Source organism: Ranitomeya imitator, chromosome 1 (genome assembly GCF_032444005.1).
Source record: "Ranitomeya imitator isolate aRanImi1 chromosome 1, aRanImi1.pri, whole genome shotgun sequence".
In the NCBI taxonomy this organism is placed as follows: domain Eukaryota; kingdom Metazoa; phylum Chordata; class Amphibia; order Anura; family Dendrobatidae; genus Ranitomeya; species Ranitomeya imitator.
Genome location: NC_091282.1, coordinates 443243706 through 443268696, shown reverse-complemented (window position 1 = coordinate 443268696; position 24991 = coordinate 443243706). Strand labels below are relative to the sequence as shown.

At 45.5% G+C, this 24991-nt stretch overlaps 1 protein-coding gene across 1 annotated transcript in view; it reads left to right on the top strand.

Moving 5' to 3' along the window:
- Positions 1 to 10699: 10699 nt before the first annotated feature.
- The window catches only part of PUM3 (pumilio RNA binding family member 3), a 172054-nt gene continuing 157762 nt past the window's right edge, over positions 10700 to 24991 (top strand). Inside the window, exons 1-2 of the mRNA XM_069764098.1 lie at positions 10700 to 10814; positions 13527 to 13621. Of these exons, the coding sequence (XP_069620199.1) occupies positions 13537 to 13621 (85 nt within the window). The 5' untranslated portion in view covers positions 10700 to 10814; positions 13527 to 13536. The remainder of the gene's footprint in view (positions 10815 to 13526; positions 13622 to 24991) is intronic.

Genomic DNA, 24991 nt, shown 5'->3' with positions numbered 1-24991 from the left:
GCGGAGCCATACCTGGCAGCAGGCGCGGCACAGAGCTCTCTCTGTGACTGAGTTTCACTGCGCAGGTGCTGGAATACTCACCACACCGTCACCATGGATACGAAAAGTCACTTCCGGGCCGGCGGTCATCTGTGTCGTCACTTCCAGGTGAGCTCAGAGATCATCCACCGTCCAGCCAGGTCCAACGCCAAGCAGGAAGACGACAATGAGCACGAGCAGCCAACAGTCAATGAACAGTGCACCCGGGCCGTCCCCGTACAAGTTCCAGGCTGGTCCCAAACCAAAGCATTGTGGGGGGATGCAGCCTGGGAGGACAAGGTGCGACTGTACGGGGCATCACAGACCTACAATATGGCATCTGAGTGATGCTGGGTGTGGGTGGGACTTATAGACTATATACTACATGACTGGCTGTGCTATATACTACGTGGCTGTGCTATATACTACGTGGGCTGTGCTATATACTACGTGGCTGTGCTATATACTACGTGTGCTGTTATATACTACATAGGCTGTGCTATATACTACGTGGGATGTGCTATATACTACGTGGCTGTTCTATATACTACGTTGTTCTGCTATATACTACGTGGCTGTGCTATATACTACGTGGGCTATTATATACTACGTGGGCTGTACTATATACTACGTGGGCTGTGCTATATATTACGTGGCTGTGCTATATACTACGTGGCTGTGCAATATACTACGTGGGCTGTTATATACTACGTGGGCTGTGCTATATACTACGTGGCTGTGCTATATACTACGTGGGCTGTTATATACTACGTGGCTGTGCTATATGCTATGTGGGCTGTTATATACTACGTGGGCTGTTATATACTACATGGGCTGTGCTATATACTACGTGGGCTGTGCTATATACTACGTGGGCTGTGTTATATGCTATGTGGCTGTGCTATATACTACGTGGCTGTGCTATATACTTCATGGCTGTGCTATATAATACGTGGGCTGTGTTATATGCTACATGGCTGTGCTATATTTCTCTCCTGTATCTGTGCATCATGAATCTTGGTATGTGTTAAAGGGGGGCCCACTGAGACCTGGAGCCGGCCCTGGCTCAATCCACGTACGGACTGGGGCTGAAATTCAGCCCTGGCATTTGAAATCACTGAGGCCCATGGTGTCACCGCCCCCGAGCACCAAATGAGCAGATGGTTGCTAAACGGGCAGATGGTTGCTTCACCATAGTGATGCTTTACAGGGAGGACACTGAGGGGCTGTCTGAGATGCCCCGACCCGCGGAAACACTTAGTGACACTGGAAACAGAGAATGGAAAGATGAAATGATATGCTGTATCATCTGTTATGGAAATGCTGGAATCTACTTGGATGTGCTGTGTCCTGAAGTAAATAAATTTGTTCAGTTGAGAGTGTCTCTATTTATTGCTAGTGCTGTGTCTCTATTTATTGGGAACAGGAAGCAGCCATTTGCCAGCGCAGCAAAGGGGACACTGACAGCACAGTGAGTACTGAGCACAAGATGCAATATAAGGAACAGTTTTTTCCTGTAGAGAGAGGCCAGGGTATTAGACACTCAAAAAGCTCAACCACGACTCCTGCCCTGGCCGTCCTTTACAGCACAGGCAGGGGTCAGCAGCAGAGGGAATCACAGGCTGTAAGGCTCAGTGTGACGCTCCCTCCCCCAGCAGCGTCCCCACATAGTGCTGATGCTACTGTCCGGTCTCATCTACCAGGTGAGGACAGGGCCCCTCAGCATAGTCGTGTGTAGTGTGCAGCAGAGCGGGCCGGCCTCTCCTTTTAGCAATGATCCTGCCGCCGACTCTGTGATCGATTATGCACCGTCGCCATCAGTTTTTCCTGGGCCCCCTCCTGCTCGTGGCCCCACTGCATTGGCGGTATGTCCACCCATGATTGGGTGTACTGGTCATCTCTGGAGCATGTGCACTGCACATTCTGAAGCTGTCGAGTGCACCCAATTCTCCCCAACAATGCACAGGACCAGAAATGACGCGGTTCCGGTTTCTTCTTTGCTGGACTGGGTGGGCCCCTAAGCACTCTGGGCCCCGTCGCAGCTGTGACTAAAGCGACCTCAGTAGTTACACCCCTGTCAGGATCTCTACGGGTGCAGACGTTTGAATGGTCTGAACTGGAGCCCGTTGTTCAGGGTTCTTACACAGACCACAAGGCCGACACTTGAAACATGCCTCAGTCACCATGTCTTTCAAGTCCGGGCAATACACCAGGCACTCTAGCCATTTGTACATCTTGTCGCTTCCAAAGTGGGCACCCCTCTCATGGGCTTCCCGAGTAGCCGCCGGCCCCAATGACATTGAAATTACTATCTGCAGTCAGTATTGCAATTCTGATGGTATGTAAACAGCTCAACACGGCAGCCTTTGAGCAACACTCAGCTTATCCCACTGTCTCAATAGCTTCTGACCCTCTTAAGTCAGATGGGCCTGCCACCCCACTTGAATGAGCCAGGTTTCAGAATGCGGGTAATCAACTGAGATTCGAGGTTTTAGTGTCCTCCAGCTCCTCGTCAACATACTGAATTGGCGACACTACCAGAACCGGAGAAAGTGCATCAGCATTGCCGTTCTCTCTTCCCGATCAGAATCGGATGCAATATTGGAAAGGCGAGCCATCCACCTCAATTCATGCCCCTCAGTAGTTCATTTAGTGGGCCAGCCAAATAGGCGAACTTGGGTATAAACCTCCAATAGTATCTGGCCAGACCTATAAAAGCACGCACTTCCCAAAGGGTATTCGGCCAAGGCAAGTTTCGGACGGCGTCCACCTTGCTGGTGGCCAGCTGCACTCCCTCTGGAGTAATCACATATCCTAGGTATTATATCCGCTGTTGAAACTGTTGACACTTCCTGGGTTTGATCTTGAGCCCTTAATCTTGTAGCTGCCTCAGGACTTGTCGCAGCTCCCACTAGTGATCTTCAAAGGAGGCTCCAAATACCACATCGCCCAGGAATATCAACACCGATATCACCCAATGGTCCATCAACCTCTGGAATGTTCCTGGGGCATTGGACAAGCTGAACGGAATCCTGTTGAACTCGTAGAGTCCCATGGGTAGGATGAAAGCAGTCTTCGGCCGTGTCTTTCTCAGCCAATGGTACCTGCCAGTATCCGCTGACCAGATCAAGAGTTGAGAAGAATTTTGCATGACTAAGGCTACTTTCACACATCCGGTTTTTTGCATCAAGCACAATCCGGCAAATGTTGGAAAAACCGGATCCGGCACAGATTGTGAAAAACTGATGTGACGGATCCATTTTTTTTTAAGGATCCAGCTAGCATATCTAGATTTTATTGGATAAAAAAAAATTTGGAACATGCTCAGTTTAAAAAAACAGATTCCGGCGCCAGAATCTGTCATTTTCTGGATCCGGCACCTTCCGGCTCCCTAGGCTTCCATTCTAGCAAACAGCCGGAAGCGCCAGATCCGGTGTTTCCGGCTTTTTCGCCGGAGACAAAAAACGTTGCTATGGACGTTTTTTTCCAGAAACTGGAAACGGCAGGTTTGCCGGATGACAATGCTGGAGGAAACGCAATGTCATCCGGCGCAACAATCGTCTGATCCGGTTTTTTTAAATTTAGCCGGATTTAGCCTGACAGCGAAAACCTGATGTGTGAAAGTAGCCTAAGATCAGATAACGATTCTATTCGTGGAAGAGGATAGGCATCACGGAAGGTCTGGTCATTCAGCTTTCGGTAATCCACACAGAACCGGAGAGACACGTCCTTCTTTTGCACCAAGACCACTTGTTCTGTCTCCGCCATCTAATATTGTTACCCTGAATATTTGCTTGCATAATTGCAGTTTCCTCAGTATACAGTATTGATATATTCATACCTTTATTCATCTGTGATGCTTTGGCTCCCTCTAGCGGTCAGAGTTATGTTGGCAGTTCAATCTTGTTTTTGTATTATCCATGTCTGATTCTCCTCCTCCTTTGCAATGCATTATGGTAGCTCAGCCTCCATTTCCCTCCATTTTTCCTTTCACTTTCTTCAGTTTGCCTTCAAGGAAAGACGCTTCACTTCATCCCCCTTGCGATTGCATTGCCGGTATGTCTTTATGCTTCATATAGATATTCCTGCTCTATATTAGCTTAGTTTAACCAGTTGTACTCCCAGTTTAGTCACTAGCTTTCTAAATGTTATGCATAATGTATATCATGTGTATTATGTATCTGTTCTATGCCATGCACTGATTCTATGTATATCATTGTTCATAGTTTCACCGCATCAATATACCACTACGTTTAATAAAGCACAGACTCAACCACAGTCTCCTTATTGGACCCCGGTATAGCGGTTTAGCTGACTGTATAGCTACGTATGAGCCTGCCTCAGCTAGTGAGGACAGAACACCACTGGAGCAGCCCAAGGACTGACTCTCTTGAATCACCTGATTCTCCAACATGCTGGATGCCATGTCTTTCACCTCTTGGTAGATGTTCGGCGGGATTTGCCAGTGCCTCTCTCGGATTAGGGCGGCATCGCCGGTAGGGATTTCATGTTCAATAGTGGTAGCACACCCGAAGGTCCTCACCATGCCTTGTGAACACCTCCTGAATTTCCCACAAAGTTTCATCAAGAAGCTTTTGTTGTCCTTAGGTCAAGGTCCGGCTGTTCACCCTCATCAGATCCATGATCGCCAGCCAATTCCACTCCATGGTTGGAGTCTGTCTTTGCTTGATCTATGGCATAAGTCCAGGCCGACCACCTATCTGGCTGCAACGTGAAGCCTCTTCTAGGCAATACTTTTCCATTGAACACATAGACTTCGGCCAGCAGGGTTCCTCCAGGAAGTCAAATCGCTGTACACATAGACTTCGGCGAGCAGGGTTCCTCCAGGAAGTCAAATTGCTGTACACACAGACTTCGGCTAGCAGGGTTCCTTCAGGAAGTCAAATCGCAGAACATTGATACAATGTATGGGCATGCACCCGTTCTTCTCAGTGATGAGGGCCCTGGCTACCAGTGGTCTGTTCATCATCCCCTCCTGAGCGACGGGCTCAATCAGGACCTCCAGTCCACACATACGGCATCCTGCTCCCACCGGCAACATCAGTATCTGCTCCTGCCATGGTGGGATTTTCACTGAGGTCTTAGGCGGCACTCTCATCTCTCCAACGGCCTGGTCGCACATGGGGCTCTTTTGCAGGCTGCAGCTCCTCACCATCTGCTGCAGAATTTTATGAGCCGGTGTATGGTGGCCCACTGCCAATATTTAGGCCCTTCTTTGGCATAGAGGTGGTGGTCCAGATCCCTGAGCATTTTCATGCCCAGGGTCATATCTAATCCTCTCTGGGATGGATGGTCTACGAGCACGATCCCCTTCTTGCCAAGGTCCTGCTCGAACTGCCGTACTCGCATCCAGACTATTCCCTGTATGTCCATCTCACATTTATTGGAAGCCGTCAGTCTGATGACGCTTCCATTTTCCGGCTCCATCATGTGCCCAAAATGCCTTTGGAAGAACTCCAAGGGCATGATAGTACACTGTGACCCTGTGTCAACTACTCAGCGTATCTTTTGACCTTCTAATTCTATGAGGGGACTATGTTATACTGTGTGTGTGGGGCTGCATTGTACTCTGAGAGCTGCATTATACTCTGAGGGGTCTGCATTATACTCAGGGGGGCTAAATTATACTCTGAGTGGGGGCAACATTATACTCTGAGGCGGATGCATTACACACTAAGGGAGCTGCATTATACACTGAGGGGGGCTGCATTATACTCTGAGGGGGCTGCATTATACTCTATGCGGTGACTACATTATACTCTTGAGGGGGGCTGCAGTATATTCTATCAAGGACCATGGGGAGTGCATTATACTATATGGGACCTGCATTATACTGTATACCATGGGTAGTGCATTATACTATATGGGACCTGCATTATACTGTATACTATGGGGAGTGCATTATACTATATGGGACCTGCATTATACTGTATACCATGGAAAGTGCATTATACTATATGGGACCTGCATTATACTGTATATCATGGGGAGTGCATTATACTATATGGGACCTGCATTATACTGTATATCATGGGCAGTGCATTATACTATATGGGACCTGCATTATACTGTATATCATGGGGAGTGCATTATACTATATGGGACCTGCATTATACTGTATATCATGGGGAGTGCATTATACTATATGGGACCTGCATGCATTATACTGTATATCATGGGGAGTGCATTATACTATATGGGACCTGCATTATACTGTATATCATGGGGAGTGCATTATACTATATGGGACCTGCATTATACTGTATATCATGGGGAGTGCATTATACTATATGGGACCTGCATTATACTGTATATCATGGGGAGTGCATTATACTATATGGGACCTGCATTATACTGTATATCATGGGGAGTGCATTATACTATATGGGACCTGCATTATACTGTATATGATGGGGAGTGCATTATACTATATGGGACCTGCATTATACTGTATACCATGGGGAGTGCATTATACTATATGGGACCTGCATTATACTGTATACCATGGGGAGTGCATTATACTATATGGGACCTGCATTATACTGTATACCATGGGGAGTGCATTATACTATATGGGACCTGCATTATACTGTATATCATGGGGAGTGCATTATACTATATGGGACCTGCATTATACTGTATATCATGGGGAGTGCATTATACTATATGGGACCTGCATTATACTGTATATCATGGGGAGTGCATTATACTATATGAGACCTGCATTATACTGTATATCATGGGGAGTGCATTATACTATATGGGACCTGCATTATACTGTATATCATGGGGAGTGCATTATACTATATGGGACCTGCATTATACTGTATATCATGGGGAGTGCATTATACTATATGGGACCTGCATTATACTGTATATGATGGGGAGTGCATTATACTATATGGGACCTGCATTATACTGTATACCATGGGGAGTGCATTATACTATATGGGACCTGCATTATACTGTATACCATGGGGAGTGCATTATACTATATGGGACCTGCATTATACTGTATACCATGGGGAGTGCATTATACTATATGGGACCTGCATTATACTGTATATCATGGGGAGTGCATTATACTATATGGGACCTGCATTATACTGTATATCATGGGGAGTGCATTATACTATATGGGACCTGCATTATACTGTATATCATGGGGAGTGCATTATACTATATGAGACCTGCATTATACTGTATATCATGGGGAGTGCATTATACTATATGGGACCTGCATTATACTGTATATCATGGGGAGTGCATTATACTATATGGGACCTGCATTATACTGTATATCATGGGGAATGCATTATACTATATGGGACCTGCATTATACTGTATATCATGGGGAGTGCATTATACTATATGGGACCTGCATTATACTGTATATCATGGGGAGTGCATTATACTATATGGGACCTGCATTATACTGTATATCATGGGGAGTGCATTATACTATATGAGACCTGCATTATACTGTATATCATGGGGAGTGCATTATACTATATGGGACCTGCATTATACTGTATATGATGGGGAGTGCATTATACTATATGGGACCTGCATTATACTGTATACCATGGGGAGTGCATTATACTATATGGGACCTGCATTATACTGTATACCATGGGGAGTGCATTATACTATATGGGACCTGCATTATACTGTATACCATGGGGAGTGCATTATACTATATGGGACCTGCATTATACTGTATATCATGGGGAGTGCATTATACTATATGGGACCTGCATTATACTGTATATCATGGGGAGTGCATTATACTATATGGGACCTGCATTATACTGTATATCATGGGGAGTGCATTATACTATATGAGACCTGCATTATACTGTATATCATGGGGAGTGCATTATACTATATGGGACCTGCATTATACTGTATATCATGGGGAGTGCATTATACTATATGGGACCTGCATTATACTGTATATCATGGGGAATGCATTATACTATATGGGACCTGCATTATACTGTATATCATGGGGAGTGCATTATACTATATGGGACCTGCATTATACTGTATATCATGGGGAGTGCATTATACTATATGGGACCTGCATTATACTGTATATCATGGGGAGTGCATTATACTATATGAGACCTGCATTATACTGTATATCATGGGGAGTGCATTATACTATATGGGACCTGCATTATACTGTATATCATGGGGAGTGCATTATACTATATGAGACCTGCATTATACTGTATATCATGGGGAGTGCATTATACTATATGGGACCTGCATTATACTGTATATCATGGGGAGTGCATTATACTATATGAGACCTGCATTATACTGTATATCATGGGGAATGCATTATACTATATGGGACCTGCATTATACTGTATATCATGGGGAATGCATTATACTATATGGGACCTGCATTATACTGTATATCATGGGGAATGCATTATACTATATGGGACCTGCATTATACTGTATACCATGGGGAGTGCATTATACTATATGGGACCTGCATTATACTGTATACCATGGGGAGTGCATTATACTATATGGGACCTGCATTATACTGTATATCATGGGGAATGCATTATACTATATGGGACCTGCATTATACTGTATACCATGGGGAGTGCATTATACTATATGGGACCTGCATTATACTGTATATCATGGGGAGTGCATTATACTATATGGGACCTGCATTATACTGTATACCATGGGGAGTGCATTATACTATATGGGACCTGCATTATACTGTATATCATGGGGAGTGCATTATACTATATGGGACCTGCATTATACTGTATATCATGGGGAGTGCATTATACTATATGGGACCTGCATTATACTGTATACCATGGGGAGTGCATTATACTATATGGGACCTGCATTATACTGTATATCATGGGGAGTGCATTATACTATATGGGACCTGCATTATACTGTATATCATGGGGAGTGCATTATACTATATGGGACCTGCATTATACTGTATACCATGGGGAGTGCATTATACTATATGAGACCTGCATTATACTGTATATCATGGGGAATGCATTATACTATATGGGACCTGCATTATACTGTATACCATGGGGAGTGCATTATACTATATGAGACCTGCATTATACTGTATACCATGGGGAGTGCATTATACTATATGGGACCTGCATTATACTGTATATCATGGGGAGTGCATTATACTATATGGGACCTGCATTATACTGTATATCATGGGGAGTGCATTATACTATATGGGACCTGCATTATACTGTATACCATGGGGAGTGCATTATACTATATGGGACCTGCATTATACTGTATATCATGGGGAGTGCATTATACTATATGGGACCTGCATTATACTGTATATCATGGGGAGTGCATTATACTATATGGGACCTGCATTATACTGTATATCATGGGGAATGCATTATACTATATGGGACCTGCATTATACTGTATACCATGGGGAGTGCATTATACTATATGAGACCTGCATTATACTGTATATCATGGGGAATGCATTATACTATATGGGACCTGCATTATACTGTATATCATGGGGAGTGCATTATACTATATGAGACCTGCATTATACTGTATATCATGGGGAATGCATTATACTATATGGGACCTGCATTATACTGTATATCATGGGGAATGCATTATACTATATGGGACCTGCATTATACTGTATCGAGAACTATCTGTCCCCATTATTCTTTCTTCCTCAGCCGCAGTAAAAAGGCCGGGAAACAAGCGCCGAACGACTTCATTATTGTTGATCAAGCACATTTAACAGCCTGAACTCAGCCCATGTAAATACAGCAGAAATGTTTCTGTGTGATGGTGCAATATGTGAGCATTTGGGGCCCAACTTTCAACTTTTGCCCAGGGCCCCATGTTTTCTAAAATCAGCCCTGAGTGCCCCAAGTTAGGATTTCCTGCGGATCCGCAGTGTTTTTTCCATGCAGAAATGCTGCAGATCTGCAAGTGATTTACAGTACAATGTAAATCAATGGAAAAAAAACCGCTGTGCTAAAATGGTGCGGAAAATTCAATGCGGAAACGCTGTGGATTAAAAGAAGTAGCATGTCACTTCTTTTGTGCGGATCTGCAACGTTTTTGTACCCATTCCATTATAGAAATCCGCAGTGGTAAAAAGGCAGGAAATCCACACCTGCGTTTTCTGCCAAGAGATGCAGAATACGCACAAAAAATTCCAGAGGCAAATCCGCAACGTGTGCACATAGCAAAAGCTTGAGAACTAGCTGAAAAGGTGACAAATAGTTTTTTTGCTCAGACATGATACACTGCCACCTGCTGGCAGCCCTGGTAAGTACATGCCTCTCAGCTCCACATCTCTTGTACTATAATGAATTTAGCACAACTAAGAATTGTATTAAAAAAAATATATAATTGTTTTTACATAAAAAAGGAATTAAAGTTTAATGAAAAACACCAATAATAAAACAAGTAACATAAGGGGAAGCTAACATCGCTGGTCATCTACCGTTCATGCATATACCCATCATGCATTGCGAGCGCATAGGACCTAACCCACAAACAACATGGTTGCGCGGCGTTCATCGGGTTTCAACAAGCTTTATTTCAACGTTAACACAGTGCGCAGTCTCTCTTGATGACCTTTTACGTCGACGTAAGCCGCGGACCTCACGCATGCGCTGTGTGGTTAATTGGCGTCTCGGCCACACGTGGGTATAGTTTGGTACGTGAAGAGATTGTATAAGAACGGGGAGCGACGTCTACGACCGGTGAGTGATACAACCGGGGGAAGCCCTAGTGGTGGCCGCTCGCATTGTGTCTCGCTGCGCACATGCCGAGCTCTGAGGGCACTGCCTTCCCGGGATGTATGTGCTCCCATAGACATGCTTATAGCCATGGCAGTGCGCATACAGAGGAGAGCTGTGCACACACCGCCGTGCTGGGGAGCACGGGCAGATCGGAAGGAAGGAGCTTTCTAGTGTGCACTCTGGTCATTGTGATTATTATGGGAAATGTGGACCATGGGGGGCGTGCAGGGTGGGGTGTGTGCCCCCCCGTATGTGCAGGGTGGGGTGTGTGCCCCCCCGTATGTGCAGGGTGGTGCGTTGTGCGTGCGCCCCCCCGTATGGGCAGGGTGGTGGTGTGTGTGTGTGCGCGCACGCCCCCCGTATGGGCAGGGTGGTGTGTGCGCGCGCACGCCCCCCGTATGGGCAGGGTGGTGTGTGTGTGCGCACGCCCCCCGTATGGGCAGGGTGGTGTGTGTGCGCGCACGCCCCCCGTATGGGCAGGGTGGTGTGTGCGCGCGCACGCCCCCCGTATGGGCAGGGTGGTGTGTGTGTGCGCACGCCCCCCGTATGGGCAGGGTGGTGTGTGTGTGCGCACGCCCCCCGTATGGGCAGGGTGGTGTGTGCGCGCGCACGCACGCCCCCCGTATGTGCAGGGTGGTGTGTATGTGTGTGCGCCCCCCCCCCTGTATGTGCAAGGTTGAGTGTACCCCTGTTGTCTTCGAAAGATGCCCCCCTGTTACATAGCTGGGTTGTCACCTCCCCCTTTTTCCCTGCACGGCGCTCCTCGCCACCTTGCTTTGCAGGGCCCATTCAGATAGCTGGGTCCTCGCTGCAGTTCCCTGCTCAGTACATAGCTGGCAATGCATCGCTGCATAGGGCCCCTGCACACTAGATGAGTCTGCCAAGCCCACCAACGTCCGCACGATCCGATGGTCATTTCATATATGTATTGGGGGAGCCGATAGCAGTGACTTGGTGGCCGATACTGGGCTGCGGAGCTCTCACTTCCCTTAGGCTACGTTCACATTAGCGTTTCCCGACGCAGCGTCGGGAAACGCAGCGTCAACGCATGCGTCATGCACCCCTATATTTAACATGGGGGGCGCATGGACATGCGTTGTGCGACGCATGCGTTTTTTTTGCCGCAAGCGTCGGGCAAAGAAAACGCAACAAGTTGCATTTTTTTTGCGTCGAAATTTCAGTAAAAAAGGACGCATGCGTCGCAAAACGCAGCGTTTTAACGTGCGTTTTGGTGCGTTTTTATTTGCGTTGTGCGTTGCGTCACCGACGCAGCGGCGCACAACGCAAATGTGAACGTAGCCTCAGATGAGTGTTGGGAAAACGTGAGCGCGCAGCAGCCCAATAGTGGCCACTGATTGCAGTGCTCCTATGGCATAGCAGTGTCACTGGAGAGCTATAAGGCTGTGTTCACACCTGATCTATTGGCAGTGAAGAAGCTGCATTTTTATTGTCTCTTGTGCATACTGGTAAAGTTTTAGTGCCCCAATAATGAAGCAACTTCCTTAAGTTTTTGCACCAAAAATGCAGCAAAACCTGATACCTGTGTTTTTTGCACTTACTCATTGCTTTCTATGGGAGAAAAAACGCTGAAAGTGACACGTAGCAGCTTTCCAAATCAGCCAGGAAAATAAAACGAACGTGTGTGCATGAGATTTCTGAAATCTCACTGACTTTGCTGGTACTGTAAAACACAACTTTAAAAAAAAACAAACAAAAAATCGCCACATGTGATCATAGCCTAACAGTGCTGTTCAGGAGGTGTGTATATGGCAGCTGTATTGTAAAGGGCAAACTACTTCATGTATAAAGCGGTTGTCTAGGGACTGCACAACCCCTTTAAATGCTGTATCTGTTTGCTCCCGGGATTGCTGGGGGTCAAGACGCCCACTGGTCCTGTAGTGATATGCTGTATCTTTATCACTTGGGAAGCCCCCTCTATGGTGAAGCTTCACTTTCCAGTCTTTCACTGAATGTATTTTTTCCCTGCAGCAGCTGTGGCAGAGATTTCCTACAGAATTTTCAGCATCGTATCTGCAGCATAGTCTGTGCTTTGCATACTGGTTTTGCTGCAGATGCAGAGGGTGAGATTCACAATGAATTGTGCACAATTTTAAAATATGCACCACATGTCAATCTCCGCTCAGGAATTTTCAGCAACACGTGGAGTAAATTTGTCATCTCATATACCTAAGGGTATGTGCACATCATCCGGGGTTGCTTTGGGTTTGACGCTGCATACTTTTGCAGCGTCAGATGTTACAGCACAGTGGATGGTATTTCCAGAAATTCTGTGCCCACTATTCGCCCACTGAGACTGACACCCGGCGTGTCTTTCCAGACCACAGCATGTCAATTTCTCTTATGGAGACGCTAGAATAGAATGTACCGATCACGGTTCAGTGATCACATGCGGAATCACCTGCGTTCAATAGACGGCAGATCTTTGGAAGCAGTGAACATACACTCTGTCCAAAGTGCTGCTACTTCCGGATCGTGTGTACCCGGCCTAACAGGTACTGTATACTTTTTGGGCACAAATGTTTGTTGGAAAATAAGCATCAGATGCGCAGTTTATAACATGCCCTATCGCATTACTCGATTACCATCCTAGTTATTGCATCTGTCAATAAAGGGCAAATATTATAGTCCTCTCCTTTTTGTTTTCTCTTATAGAACTTTCAGTATGGAAGGGAAAGGTAAAAAACAGATAAAAACAAAACTGAAGCCTCAGCAGAAATCTCCCAAGAGCGATGCCTTCAAGAAAAAAGGTAACTGTAGTCATGGTCAATATCTTAATTTAGGCCCTATCACGCCTCCATTCATTTTCTTTTAACCCCTTACTGACATTATTTATATAGCACCATTAATTCCATGGTGCTGTACATGAGAAGGGGTAACATAAAAATACAAATATCACTTACAGTAAACAAAACTAAGAATGACAGACTGATACAGAGGGGAGAGGACCCTGCCCTTGCAGGCTTATATTCTACAGGATGGTGGGGAAGGAGACAGTATGTCGAGGGTTGCAGTATCTCCGATGGTGTTGAGGTGGCCGTGTGATCGTTACAGGCTGTATTTTCTTTGAAGAGGTGGGTTTTCAGGTTTCTTTTGAAGGATCCATTTGTGGCGGATAACCGGATGTGTTGGGGTACAGAATTCCAGAGAATGGGGGATATTCGGGAGAAGTCTTGGTGGCGATTGGGTGAGGAGCGAATAAGCATGGAGGACAGAAGGAGATCTTGGGAGGACCGGAGATTATGTGAGGAAAGATATGGAGGAGAAAGGTTATGGATGGCTTTGTAGGTCAGTGTTAGTAGTTTAAACTTGATACGCTGGGAAATTGGGAGCCAATGAAGGGATTTGCAAAGAGGTGAAGCAGGAGTGTAGCAAGAAGAGAGATTAATTATTCGGGCAGCAGAGTTAAGGATGGACTGGAGGGGTGCGAGAATGTTAGAAGGTAGGCCACAGAGGAGGATGTTGCAGTAGTCGAGGCAGGAGATGATGAGGGCATGCACAAGCATTTTGGTAGAGTGACGGTTGAGGAAAGGATGGATTCTAAAAATATTTTTGAGCTGGAGGCGACAGGAGGTGGCGAGAGCTTGGATGTGCGGTTTGAAGGAACGGGCAGATTCCAGGGTTACTCCGAGGCAGCAGATTTTGGGGACAGGGGAAGTTGTGATTTCATTTATTTTGATAGATAGATCAGGTAGGGAAGATATGTGAGATGGAGGAAAGATAATAAGTTCAGATTTGTCTACATTGAGCTTGAGGAAGCGAGAGGAGAAGGAGGAGGATATGGCTGATAGACACTCTGGGATTCTGGAGAGCGGAGAGGTGACATCTGGGCCAGAGAGGTAGATCTGAGTGTCATCAGCATATAGATGGTACTGGAAGCCATAAGACCATATGACGTACTTAGGACATCATATACCACCTCCTTGACTTTGTTGCAGGCTTGCTAGCCAAACCCACATCTTCTCTGGCAGATGATCACAGTGATAATCAGCCATCATCTGCCTCTACCAACAGCGGTTGGCGGGGGGGGGGGGGGCGCGTCACTCTAAGCGCCATCAGCACTCCAGTGACGTGAATGCAGGGTGCCAATGGGTTACCATGACTGCTGGGGGTCTGCCGAACACCACTGTGCCTGTCATGACGGTACTCCGGTGAAAGCCAACTTGTGGCTGGCGTTCATAGAAGACCGTGACTTTTGCTATGTACAGCAATACTGTGGCATTGCTTTATATAGTATAAACAATCTGACGATCGTAGGTTTAAGTCCCCTAAGGGGACTGATGAATACAAAAATCAAGAAATAAAAAAAACTACACACATTTGATATCGTTGTGTTCGTAAAAATCCTATCTATCAAAATATAAAACAAATTAATCCGACTGGTAAACGGCGTTACGAGAAAATAAATCAAAACGCCAGAATTGTAGTTTTTCTGCTGCTGCAACAGCACAAGTAATTGTAATCAAAACATCGTATCTACCCCAAAATGTTCTAATTAAAACATCGGCCCCGGGCACACAAAATAAGCCCCCGCACAGCTCCATATCTCAAAAGTTTAAAATTTTACGGTCCTCAGAAAATGTCATCGCATGCTTTTTTTTTTTTTTTTTTTTAACATCTCTGGATGTTGGTATCTCCATAATTGTACTGACCTGGAGAATCATATTGCCAAGTTATTTTTTACAAAAAATGATCACTGTGAATAAAAAAAAAAAAAAATCTAGAAACAATTACAGAATTGTTCTTTTTTTTTTTTTTGTTTTGTTTTGCTGTGTTGCCACACTTTTGAATTTTTCCCTGCTTTCCAGCATATCACATGATGATGATGATGATGATGATGATGATGATGATGATGATGATGATGATGATATTAATAATAATTTTATTTATATAGCGCCAACATATTCCGCAGCGCTTTACAAATTATAGAGGGGACTTGTACAGACAATAGACATTACAGCATAACAGAAATACAGTTCAAAACAGATACCAGGAGGAGTGAGGGCCCTGCTCGCAAGCTTACAAACTATGAGGAAAAGGGAGACACGAGAGAATAAAGGACTGGCATATCAAAACACAGTATACTTCATACATAAATATGTGTATATATACGTAAGATTGTTATTTTGTATTGTTTTGTATTCTTACTAGAAAGTTCCTGGAAAAAGGCTACAAAATAACAATGCGTGAGGAATCTAAAAAGAAGGCCACTAGTAAACCCAGACAGGAATTGATCAATCCCGCCCCAAAGCCACTCTGGAATCCATCCCCATTATCACTAAATATAATTCCAACTCGTATTTTTTCCGCAAAATAGTCAGTAAACACTGGCATATTTTAAAAAACGACAAAATATTGGGAGACAGTATTAGCAATCAACTGCGCTTTGTTTTTAAAAAAGGTCAGAATCTAGGAAATTTGATTGCTCCCACAGTTCAAAATAAATTACCCCTGGTACAGACGTCCCTTACATATGCGAAACTAAAAGGTTTTTTTCCATGCCGTAAATGTATAGCATGCAAGGAAACTATTATGTCAAAATGTACTGACATTAAAAAAGGAAATAGGATATTTCAAATCAGGGACTGTATTACATGCTCCACCACTGGGGTAATTTATACTATAGAATGTCCATGCGGAAAATTTTATGTGGGGAGAACAAAGAGACCATTAAAAATCAGGATAAATGAGCACATCCGTAATGTTAAAAAGAAATTTATGGGTCATCCACTCTCCCAACATTTTGTGGAACATCATGGCGGAACAGTACAAGGGATGAAAGTAACGGGCATTGCGGTGGTATATCACCATTGGAGAGGTGGCGATTTTATTAAGGCAATGTCTCGTGCAGAGACCAAATGGATTTTTCTTCTGGATACTATCGCACCAAGAGGATTAAACATGGGTGCTGAACTTTTTGGCTTTCAATGAACAAGCTCACAGGATAAGCAGCTATATATAGAACTATGAGTACGGGGCAGGGACCAACCCTGAGGAAGGAGACAGGCGTCACCGAAACGCGTCGGTTGTTTGGCCCCAGTTGCACTCCGTACTCACTTACTCGATCACCGGGGGTTACGGTCACGTGACTTACCACGTCACTCAGGTCCTGCGCACCGTTGGTACGTACCGCCGCCAAGACACGCGGCGTCGGTCTCTGCAGGATCCCCGTCCCCACCCGGAGATCAGCTGTTTGTGGCTTGCCGCCGGCCGGGGCAGCCACTCGTCTAGACTATTTGTGTCCGCCGAGGGACTTCTCTTACAGCAAGAGCGCTCAAGATTCTCATCCGGTGGTACAAGTAGGAACTACCCCTAAGTGCTCCGAAGTGTTGTTGCACCTTTTTTTGCTCTGCTAGGTCAACACATTGTCATTCTGCCAGCGGCCATCTGGCCATTTTGATTAAAATCTATATCGGGACATTTTCTTCAATAAGGCAATTTTGGCTTTTATTATATTTTATCTCCCTTTTACCCTCCTCCGTTATTTTCCTAGCGCATACCTGTATATATTATTATTATTATTTATTTATATAGCACCATTGATTCCATGGTGCTGTACATGAGAAGGGGTTACATACAAGTTACAAATATCACATACAGTAAACAAACTAACAATGACGGACTGATACAGAGGGGCGAGGACCCTGCCCTTGCGGGCTTACATTCTACAGGATTATGGGGAAGGAGACAGTAGGTTGAGGGTTGCAGGAGCTCCGGTGTTGGTGAGGCGGTAGCTCCGGTGTTGGTGAGGCGGTAGCGGTAGGCGGTATATATTACTTACGTATATATACATATTTATGTGTTTTGTATTCATTTTGACAGACTTAAAGTGGAAGTTTGTTGGTAGTGCTGCTGGAATATTAATAACGGTGACACTTTGCGCCACCATTTTTTACAATCTTTTATAGACAGTATACTTCATACTTGTTCCACTAGGGTGAAACCATACACATTGCCTATTGTATTTGGTCATTGCCTCAAAGGATCTACATCTTTGAGGCAATGGCCATATACAGGGTTAAGTTTATATGTATTGATAATATAATGATACATCACACATTTTACACAGTTTCAGCACCTTCCTGTTCCATAATGAAACCATTTTGGCCCTTTGGGGTTCCCATCAGCAGCCATATTATTACAGTGCAGTGAAGGTGTGCATCCGATTTGCATATATGTGATCACGTGTCGACTAGACGTGCGTAGCCTTGCTCATTGCAAGTGTATTGTGTGAGGCCAGACATGTCTAGTAGGAATGTGGCTGGAAGTATGCAAATTGCCTACTCGCTGTCGCATGACGCAGTATGCGCACTGTGAGGAGTCACAGACTTGTAGCCTAAGGCTGGACAACCCCTTTAAGCTTCCTATTTCCACTGAGTCAAAGATAAGGTATATGGGGTGACAGGTTCCGAAGGCAACATTTTGCTAGTACAGCAATTATCAAATAGGAAAGGTAAGCTCCACGAATCAATTTGAACATCGAAAGCAGGGACTTGGCCGGGGGGGTTCAAAAAACAATTTCCAGACGAAAAAAACCCCCAAACAGTTGGGTATGGTGGTTCATGAGTGCAACTCATTCCACCAAAAGCAAGCCCTCATACATACCCCTTGATATGTCAATGAGAAAAGTTATGGCTCTTGGAATAAGGGGAAGAAAAAATTACCTCCTTCCTTTTTTTCATTTTGGTTTGTAAATTGGACCAAACTGCCTACAAACAATCGGTCTACACAAAAGGAACCTCTGAATTCCTCTATAAAATATATTGGGCACAAATTCTGCCTTGAAGAACACTGCAGATCACATGATCAAAAACATGTGAATAGGGACTTGGGCACATAGGTTCCCTTTAAATGCTGCTTTCCTCACCAAAATTGCCTGAGGAAGAGACGTATGTAGTCTCGAAAGCTTGCAATTTATTGCCCTCTTTTCAGTTAGCCATTAAAAGGTATCAACCACTGAGGACTCTCAATTCTAAATATTTTTCTATCTACTGGCTAACACGGTACCAAGATATATTGCTTTCCTCACCAAAATTGTAATAAGTGCTTAAAGTACACTGCTCAAAAAAATAAAGGGAACACTAAAATCCCACATCCTAGATATGACTGAATGAAATATTCCAGTGTAAATCTTTATTTATTACATAGTGGAATGTGTTGAGAACAATAAAACCTAAAAATGATCAACGTAAATCACAACTAATATCCCACGGAGGTCTGGAGTTGGAATGATGCTCAACTCAAAATTGAAAATGAAGTTACAGGCTTATCCAACTTCAGTGGAAATGCCTCAAGACAAGGAAATGATGCACAGTAGTGTGTGTGGCCTCCACGTGCCTGTATGACCTCCCTACAACACCTGGGCATGCTCCTGATGAGGTGGCGGATGGTCTCCTGAGGGATCTCCTCCCAGACCTGGACTAAAGCATCTGCCAACTCCTGGACAGTGCAACTCCTGTGGTGCAACGTGACGTTGGTGGATGGTGCGAGATATGATGTCTCAGATGTGTTCAATCTGATTCAGGTCTGGGGAACGAGCGGGCCAGTCCATAGCTTCAATCCCTTCATCTTGCAGGAACTGCTGCCACACTTCAGCCACATGAGGTCTGGCATTGTCCTGCATTAAGAGGAACCCAGGGCCAACCGCACCAGCATATGTTCCCACAAGGGGTCTGAGGATCTCCTCTCGGTAACTAATGGCAGTCAGGCTATCTCTGACGAGCACATGGAGGGCTGTGCGGCCCTCCAAAGAAATGCCACCCTACATCATTACTGACCCACTGCCAAACCTGTCATTCTGAAGGATGTTGCAGGCAGCGGATCGCTCTCCATGGCGTCTCCAGACTCTGTCTTGTCTGTCACATGTGCTCAGTGTGAACCTGCTTTCATCTGTGAAGAGCACAGGGCGCCAGTGGCGAATTTGCCAATCCTGGTGTTCTGTGGCAAATGCCAAGCGTCCTGTGAGCACAGTCCCCATCTGTGCACGTCGGGCACTCAGATCATCCTCATGGAGTCGGTTTCTAACCGTTTGTGCAGACACATGCACATTTTTGGCCTGCTGGAGGTCATTTTGCAGGGCTCTGGCAGTGCTTCTCCTCTTTCCTCCTTGCTCAAAGGCGGAGGTAGCAGTCCTGCTGCTGGGTTGTTGCCCTCCTACAGCCACCTCCACGTCTCCTGGTGTACTGGCCTGTCTCCTGGTAGTGCCTCCAGCCTCTGGACACTTCGCTGACAGACACAGCAAACCTTCTTGCCACAGCTCGCATTGATGTGCCATCCTGGATGAGCTGCACTACCTGAGCCACTTGTGTGGGTTGTAGAGTCCGTCTCATGCTACCACGAGTGTGAAAGCACAACCAACATTCAAAAGTGACCAAAACATCAGCCAGAAAGCATTGGTACTGAGATGTGGTCTGTGGTCCCCACCTGCAGAACCACTCTTTCGAGTGTCTTGATAATTGCCAATAATTTCTATTTTTTCTTTGATACTTTTTGTGTTAATGTTTAGAAGTATGCAGCAACCCAGAAAAGGTGGTCAATGTCAACTGGGGCAATATGGCTTCTATCCAAAACACTTGAAGACAATAAAATAGTCTGGGTATTCTAGATCAATTCCAATGGGAGTTTTTGCACAGGATTTCTAAATGAGTCTCTTAGGCCTCATGAATGAAGGGTGTTCCCAGTAGATCTACTATCCCCTCCTTTGCCTGATCTGTGATGAGACATAGAGGAAACTGTTCTCATAGACTAATCAATGGTATACTGTTTGCAAGAATTTATCTACCATAACACTGGTTTTATTACTAGCCTATGTTTTCCAGGTATATTAAGGGACTAGCTATTGAACCTGTTCTATGCCCGGGTGGCGGGCATTTATATTGGTATATGGTCCCCATCCTCTCATGTGCTGCTCCCATCCTGCGCCCCCTTTTAATCAGTGATGGCAACAGACACTCTGGCGGTATTGAGTCGAAAGTGGCTGCCTTGCTCCACAGACGTGTGTTATATATTCTTTAGAAAGTTACTTGGTAGCTTTGCTGACGTATTGTATAGTGTAGATATTCTAACACATGCTCCTGATATCTGTAACGAAATCATTAATGTGGGAGGAAATGCCACGACATCATGAGAGGGTGGGATTGTGACGCAGTAATCGGCGCCTGCGCAGTCCGCGCAGCAGTGTCTCTTCAGATGTATGTAAGTAACATTATGCGGGCGGGATCGTGTCCCCACGGTCCTTGATTCCAGCCCATAAATGTCCCCCTGCTCCCTGAATCGGCGCCTGCGCAGTCCGTGCTTTCTGGCGCCATTTTCTTGAAGACACACTACAGTATCCAAGAAAATGGTGCCAGAAAGCGCGGACTGCTCAGGCGCCGATACCGGGAGCAGGGGGACATGCATGCCCTGGAATCAGGGGGCCTAAGTAAGTAATTTCTGTGGCATGAACTGCCACAACGTCATGAGGGAGGGATCGTGTCCACAGTGTCCCCACGCCCCCTGATTCCGGCTCATAAATGTCCCCCTGCTCCTGGAATCGGCGCATGCGCAGTCCACACTTTCCGGTGCCATTTTCTGGAAGACACTGTAGTATGTATTCAAGAAAATGGCGCTGGAAAGCGCAGACTGCGCAGGCGCCGATTCCGGGAGCAGGGGGACATTAATGCGCCGGAATCGGGGCGTAAGTAATTGCTGTTGCATGATCTGTTGCAACGTCATAAAGGCGGGATCGTGTCCACCGTGTCCCCACGCCCCCTGATTCCGGGAGCAGGGGGACATTTATGGACCGGAATCTGGGGGCGTGTAGACACTGTGGGGGTGGAAACTAAGTGATATGGGCGGGATTGTGACACAGATTTCGGCGCCAGCGCTGTCTGCGCTTTCCAGCGCCATTTTTTTCTTGAATACGGACACTGTGTCTATAATCTTTTTTTATCAGATAGATTTTTATTATCCGCAAAGAATAAACAATCAGAATATTTCTCATGGCAATGTTTCATTAAACATTTACAGATAACTTTTTCCCCCCCGACCCAGAGCCCCCCCACCCTGCCCAACCCGAGACCTCAGCCAGAGCCACCCCACTTCCCATCATCATACAACCATTTGAATAAACATCCGTTATATTTCCATTGAATACTAGGTTCCCTATATTCTCATTTATCATCCTAATTCAAGTCCATCCACGGTTGCCACAGCTTGTGGAAGATGTCCAGCTTATTCCTTTTGGTGTAGATACTTTTCTCCAAAGTAAGTATATGCTCCGCTTGCTTAAGAAAGTCTCTTCTTGTTGGAGGTTCCTCTCTAATCCAAAATTTGGCGATCAATTTCCTAGCAATGAATAACAATCGTGCAATAGCTATTTTAAACATGTTGTCCGTAACAATTTCCTCCACATATCCCAATATGCAAGTCAGTGGAACCCTAGGGACAGAACATCCATACACCAGTTCAATACGATTTAAAACAACTATCCAGAAGGAGGACAGTCTAGGGCACTGCCACATCATATGCAATATCCCCGCCTGGGATTGTGAGCACCGAGGGCAGTCCGAGTTCTGCCTAAGCCCAGCCTTGAACAACCTGTCAGGGGTTCTATAGGCCCTATGGATTACGAATAACTGTGATAGCCTGCCTGGTTCACTCATTGATATCTTGGGCACATATTCTAGGACCGACTCCCATCTATCATTGTCAATTATTCCCAATTCAGCTTCCCATTTCCCTTTGGCTCGGATGGGATATTTTTCCAGGAAAGAAAAAAGTAGAAACCCATATATTTCTGAAATCGCCCCCTTCGTGCAGCTATTCTTAAGGATATAGTCGATCATGAGATCAATCTGTACCACTATGGCTCCCCTTTTATTCTGTGCCTGATAAGCATGAGAGATACGATTATACTGGAACAATTCAGACCGTGGCAACTGAAATTCTTCCTGCAACTCCTCAAATGTTTTAAGTCTGCCCTGACTTATCAGCTGCCCCAGCCATTTAATACCTGCTGCAGACCAAAAGTGAAAACCCTCCCTCTGCCTAAATTCCGGTAGATAAATGTTGTCCCAAATAGGCGAGAATCTGGTGAACCCACTCACTTCCCTAATGAGTTTGACTTTTTCCCATACTCTGTGAATTAATTTGATAGTGCACCCCTGTGAACCCATTTTTTTGAATTGTCCTCCCTCCAAACTGTCACTCAAAACGTCTGCCTGTAGTAAGAACCTCAAGCTATTAGGTATTTGCACACTCCCTGCCTCCTCCCCCCATCCTTTGAGATGTTGACACTGTGCTGCTAAGAAGTATAGCCATGGATTAGGAAGTGCAAGACCCCCCTCTGTTTTGGCCCTCTGAAGTATCTCCTGTTTAAACCTAGGACTCTTTCCTCCCCATATTAATTCCCCAAACAAAGACCTAATCTTACGGAATCTGCATTGTGTAATCCAAATGGGAGAGTTAAGGCCCCTTCACATTGAGCGACGCTGCAGCGATACCGACAACGATCCGGATCGCTGCAGCGTCGCTGTTTGGTCGCTGGAGAGCTGTCACACAGACCGCTCTCCAGCGACCAACGATGCCGGTAACCAGGGTAAACATCGGGTAACTAAGCGCAGGGCCGCGCTTAGTAACCCGATGTTTACCCTGGTTACCATGCTAAAAGTAAAAAAAAACAAACACTAGATACTTACCTACAGCCGTCTGTCCTCCAGCGCTGCGCTCTGCTTCTCTGCACTCCTCCTGTACTGTCTGGGAGCCGGAAAGCAGAGCGGTGACGTCACCGCTCTGCTTTCCGGCTCACAGCCAGTACAGGAGGAGAGCAGAGCACAGCGCTGGAGGACAGACAGCTGTAGGTAAGTATGTAGTGTTTGTTTTTTTTTACTTTTAGCATGGTAACCAGGGTAAACATCGGGTTACTAAGCGCGGCCCTGCGCTTAGTTACCCGATGTTTACCCTGGTTACCAGTGAAGACATCGCTGGATCGGTGTCACACACGCCAATCCAGCGATGTCAGCAGGAGTCCAGCGACGAAATAAAGTTCTGGACTTTATTCAGCGACCAACGATCTCCCAGCAGGGGCCTGATCGTTGGTCGCTGTCACACATAACGATTTCATTAACGATATCGTTGCTACGTCACAAATAGCAACGATATCGTTAACAATATCGTTATGTGTGAAGGTACCTTTATGTAGCACGTACAACAACTGTGGCATTACAATCATCTTTAAGAGGTTCACCCTACCAACCACCGATAAATGTAATTTGTTCCATGCCGCAATCTTGGTACGAATTTTCTGCATTAATGGACTTAAATTCAGTTCCTCAAAGGTAGTTAGAGGAAGAGCAATCTGAATACCCAAATATTTGAATTTTTGAACAATCTTTAATTTTGTGGTTATCGCCCTCTCTCCACTGCCCATACTGTCCCCCTCAATCAACAACATACAAGACTTATCCCAGTTTATTGTGAGACCCGAAAACCGACCAAACTCCTCAATCAAAGCAACCGCATTGCACAGGGACCTTTCAGAATCCTCCAGGAACAACAAAATATCGTCAGCATATAATGCAATTTTGTCTTCCCTCCTACCATAGATGTAACCTCTAACCTCCTGAGCACCTCTTATTTTAGCCGCTAACGGCTCCACGGCCAGAGCGAAGAGCAACGGGGACAGCGGACACCCCTGTCTGGTACCCCTAAACAGCGGGAAACTCTCTGACAAATTATTATTAACTCTAATTTTTGCCATTGGGAACGAGTACAGCAACTTAACCCAGGAGATGAATTTTGGACCAAACCCCAGGCGATCCAGTACCGACCACAAGTAACTCCACTCCACACAATCAAAGGCCTTGTGGGCATCTAAAGACACCACAACTCTTTTTCCGGCATTGTCTGCAGGAATTTGCATATTTAAAAATAGCCTTCTCAAGTTAATTGCCGTGGATTTATTGGGCATAAAGCCAGACTGGTCTGGGTGAATCAATTTATCGATCACTTGGGTCAGCCTGTTCGCCAGGGCCTTCGCCAAAATCTTTATGTCAGCCGTTAGAAGTGAAATTGGTCTATACGACTCCGGCTGTTGAGGATCTTTATCAGCTTTAGGAATAACCACCACGATGGCCTCTCTC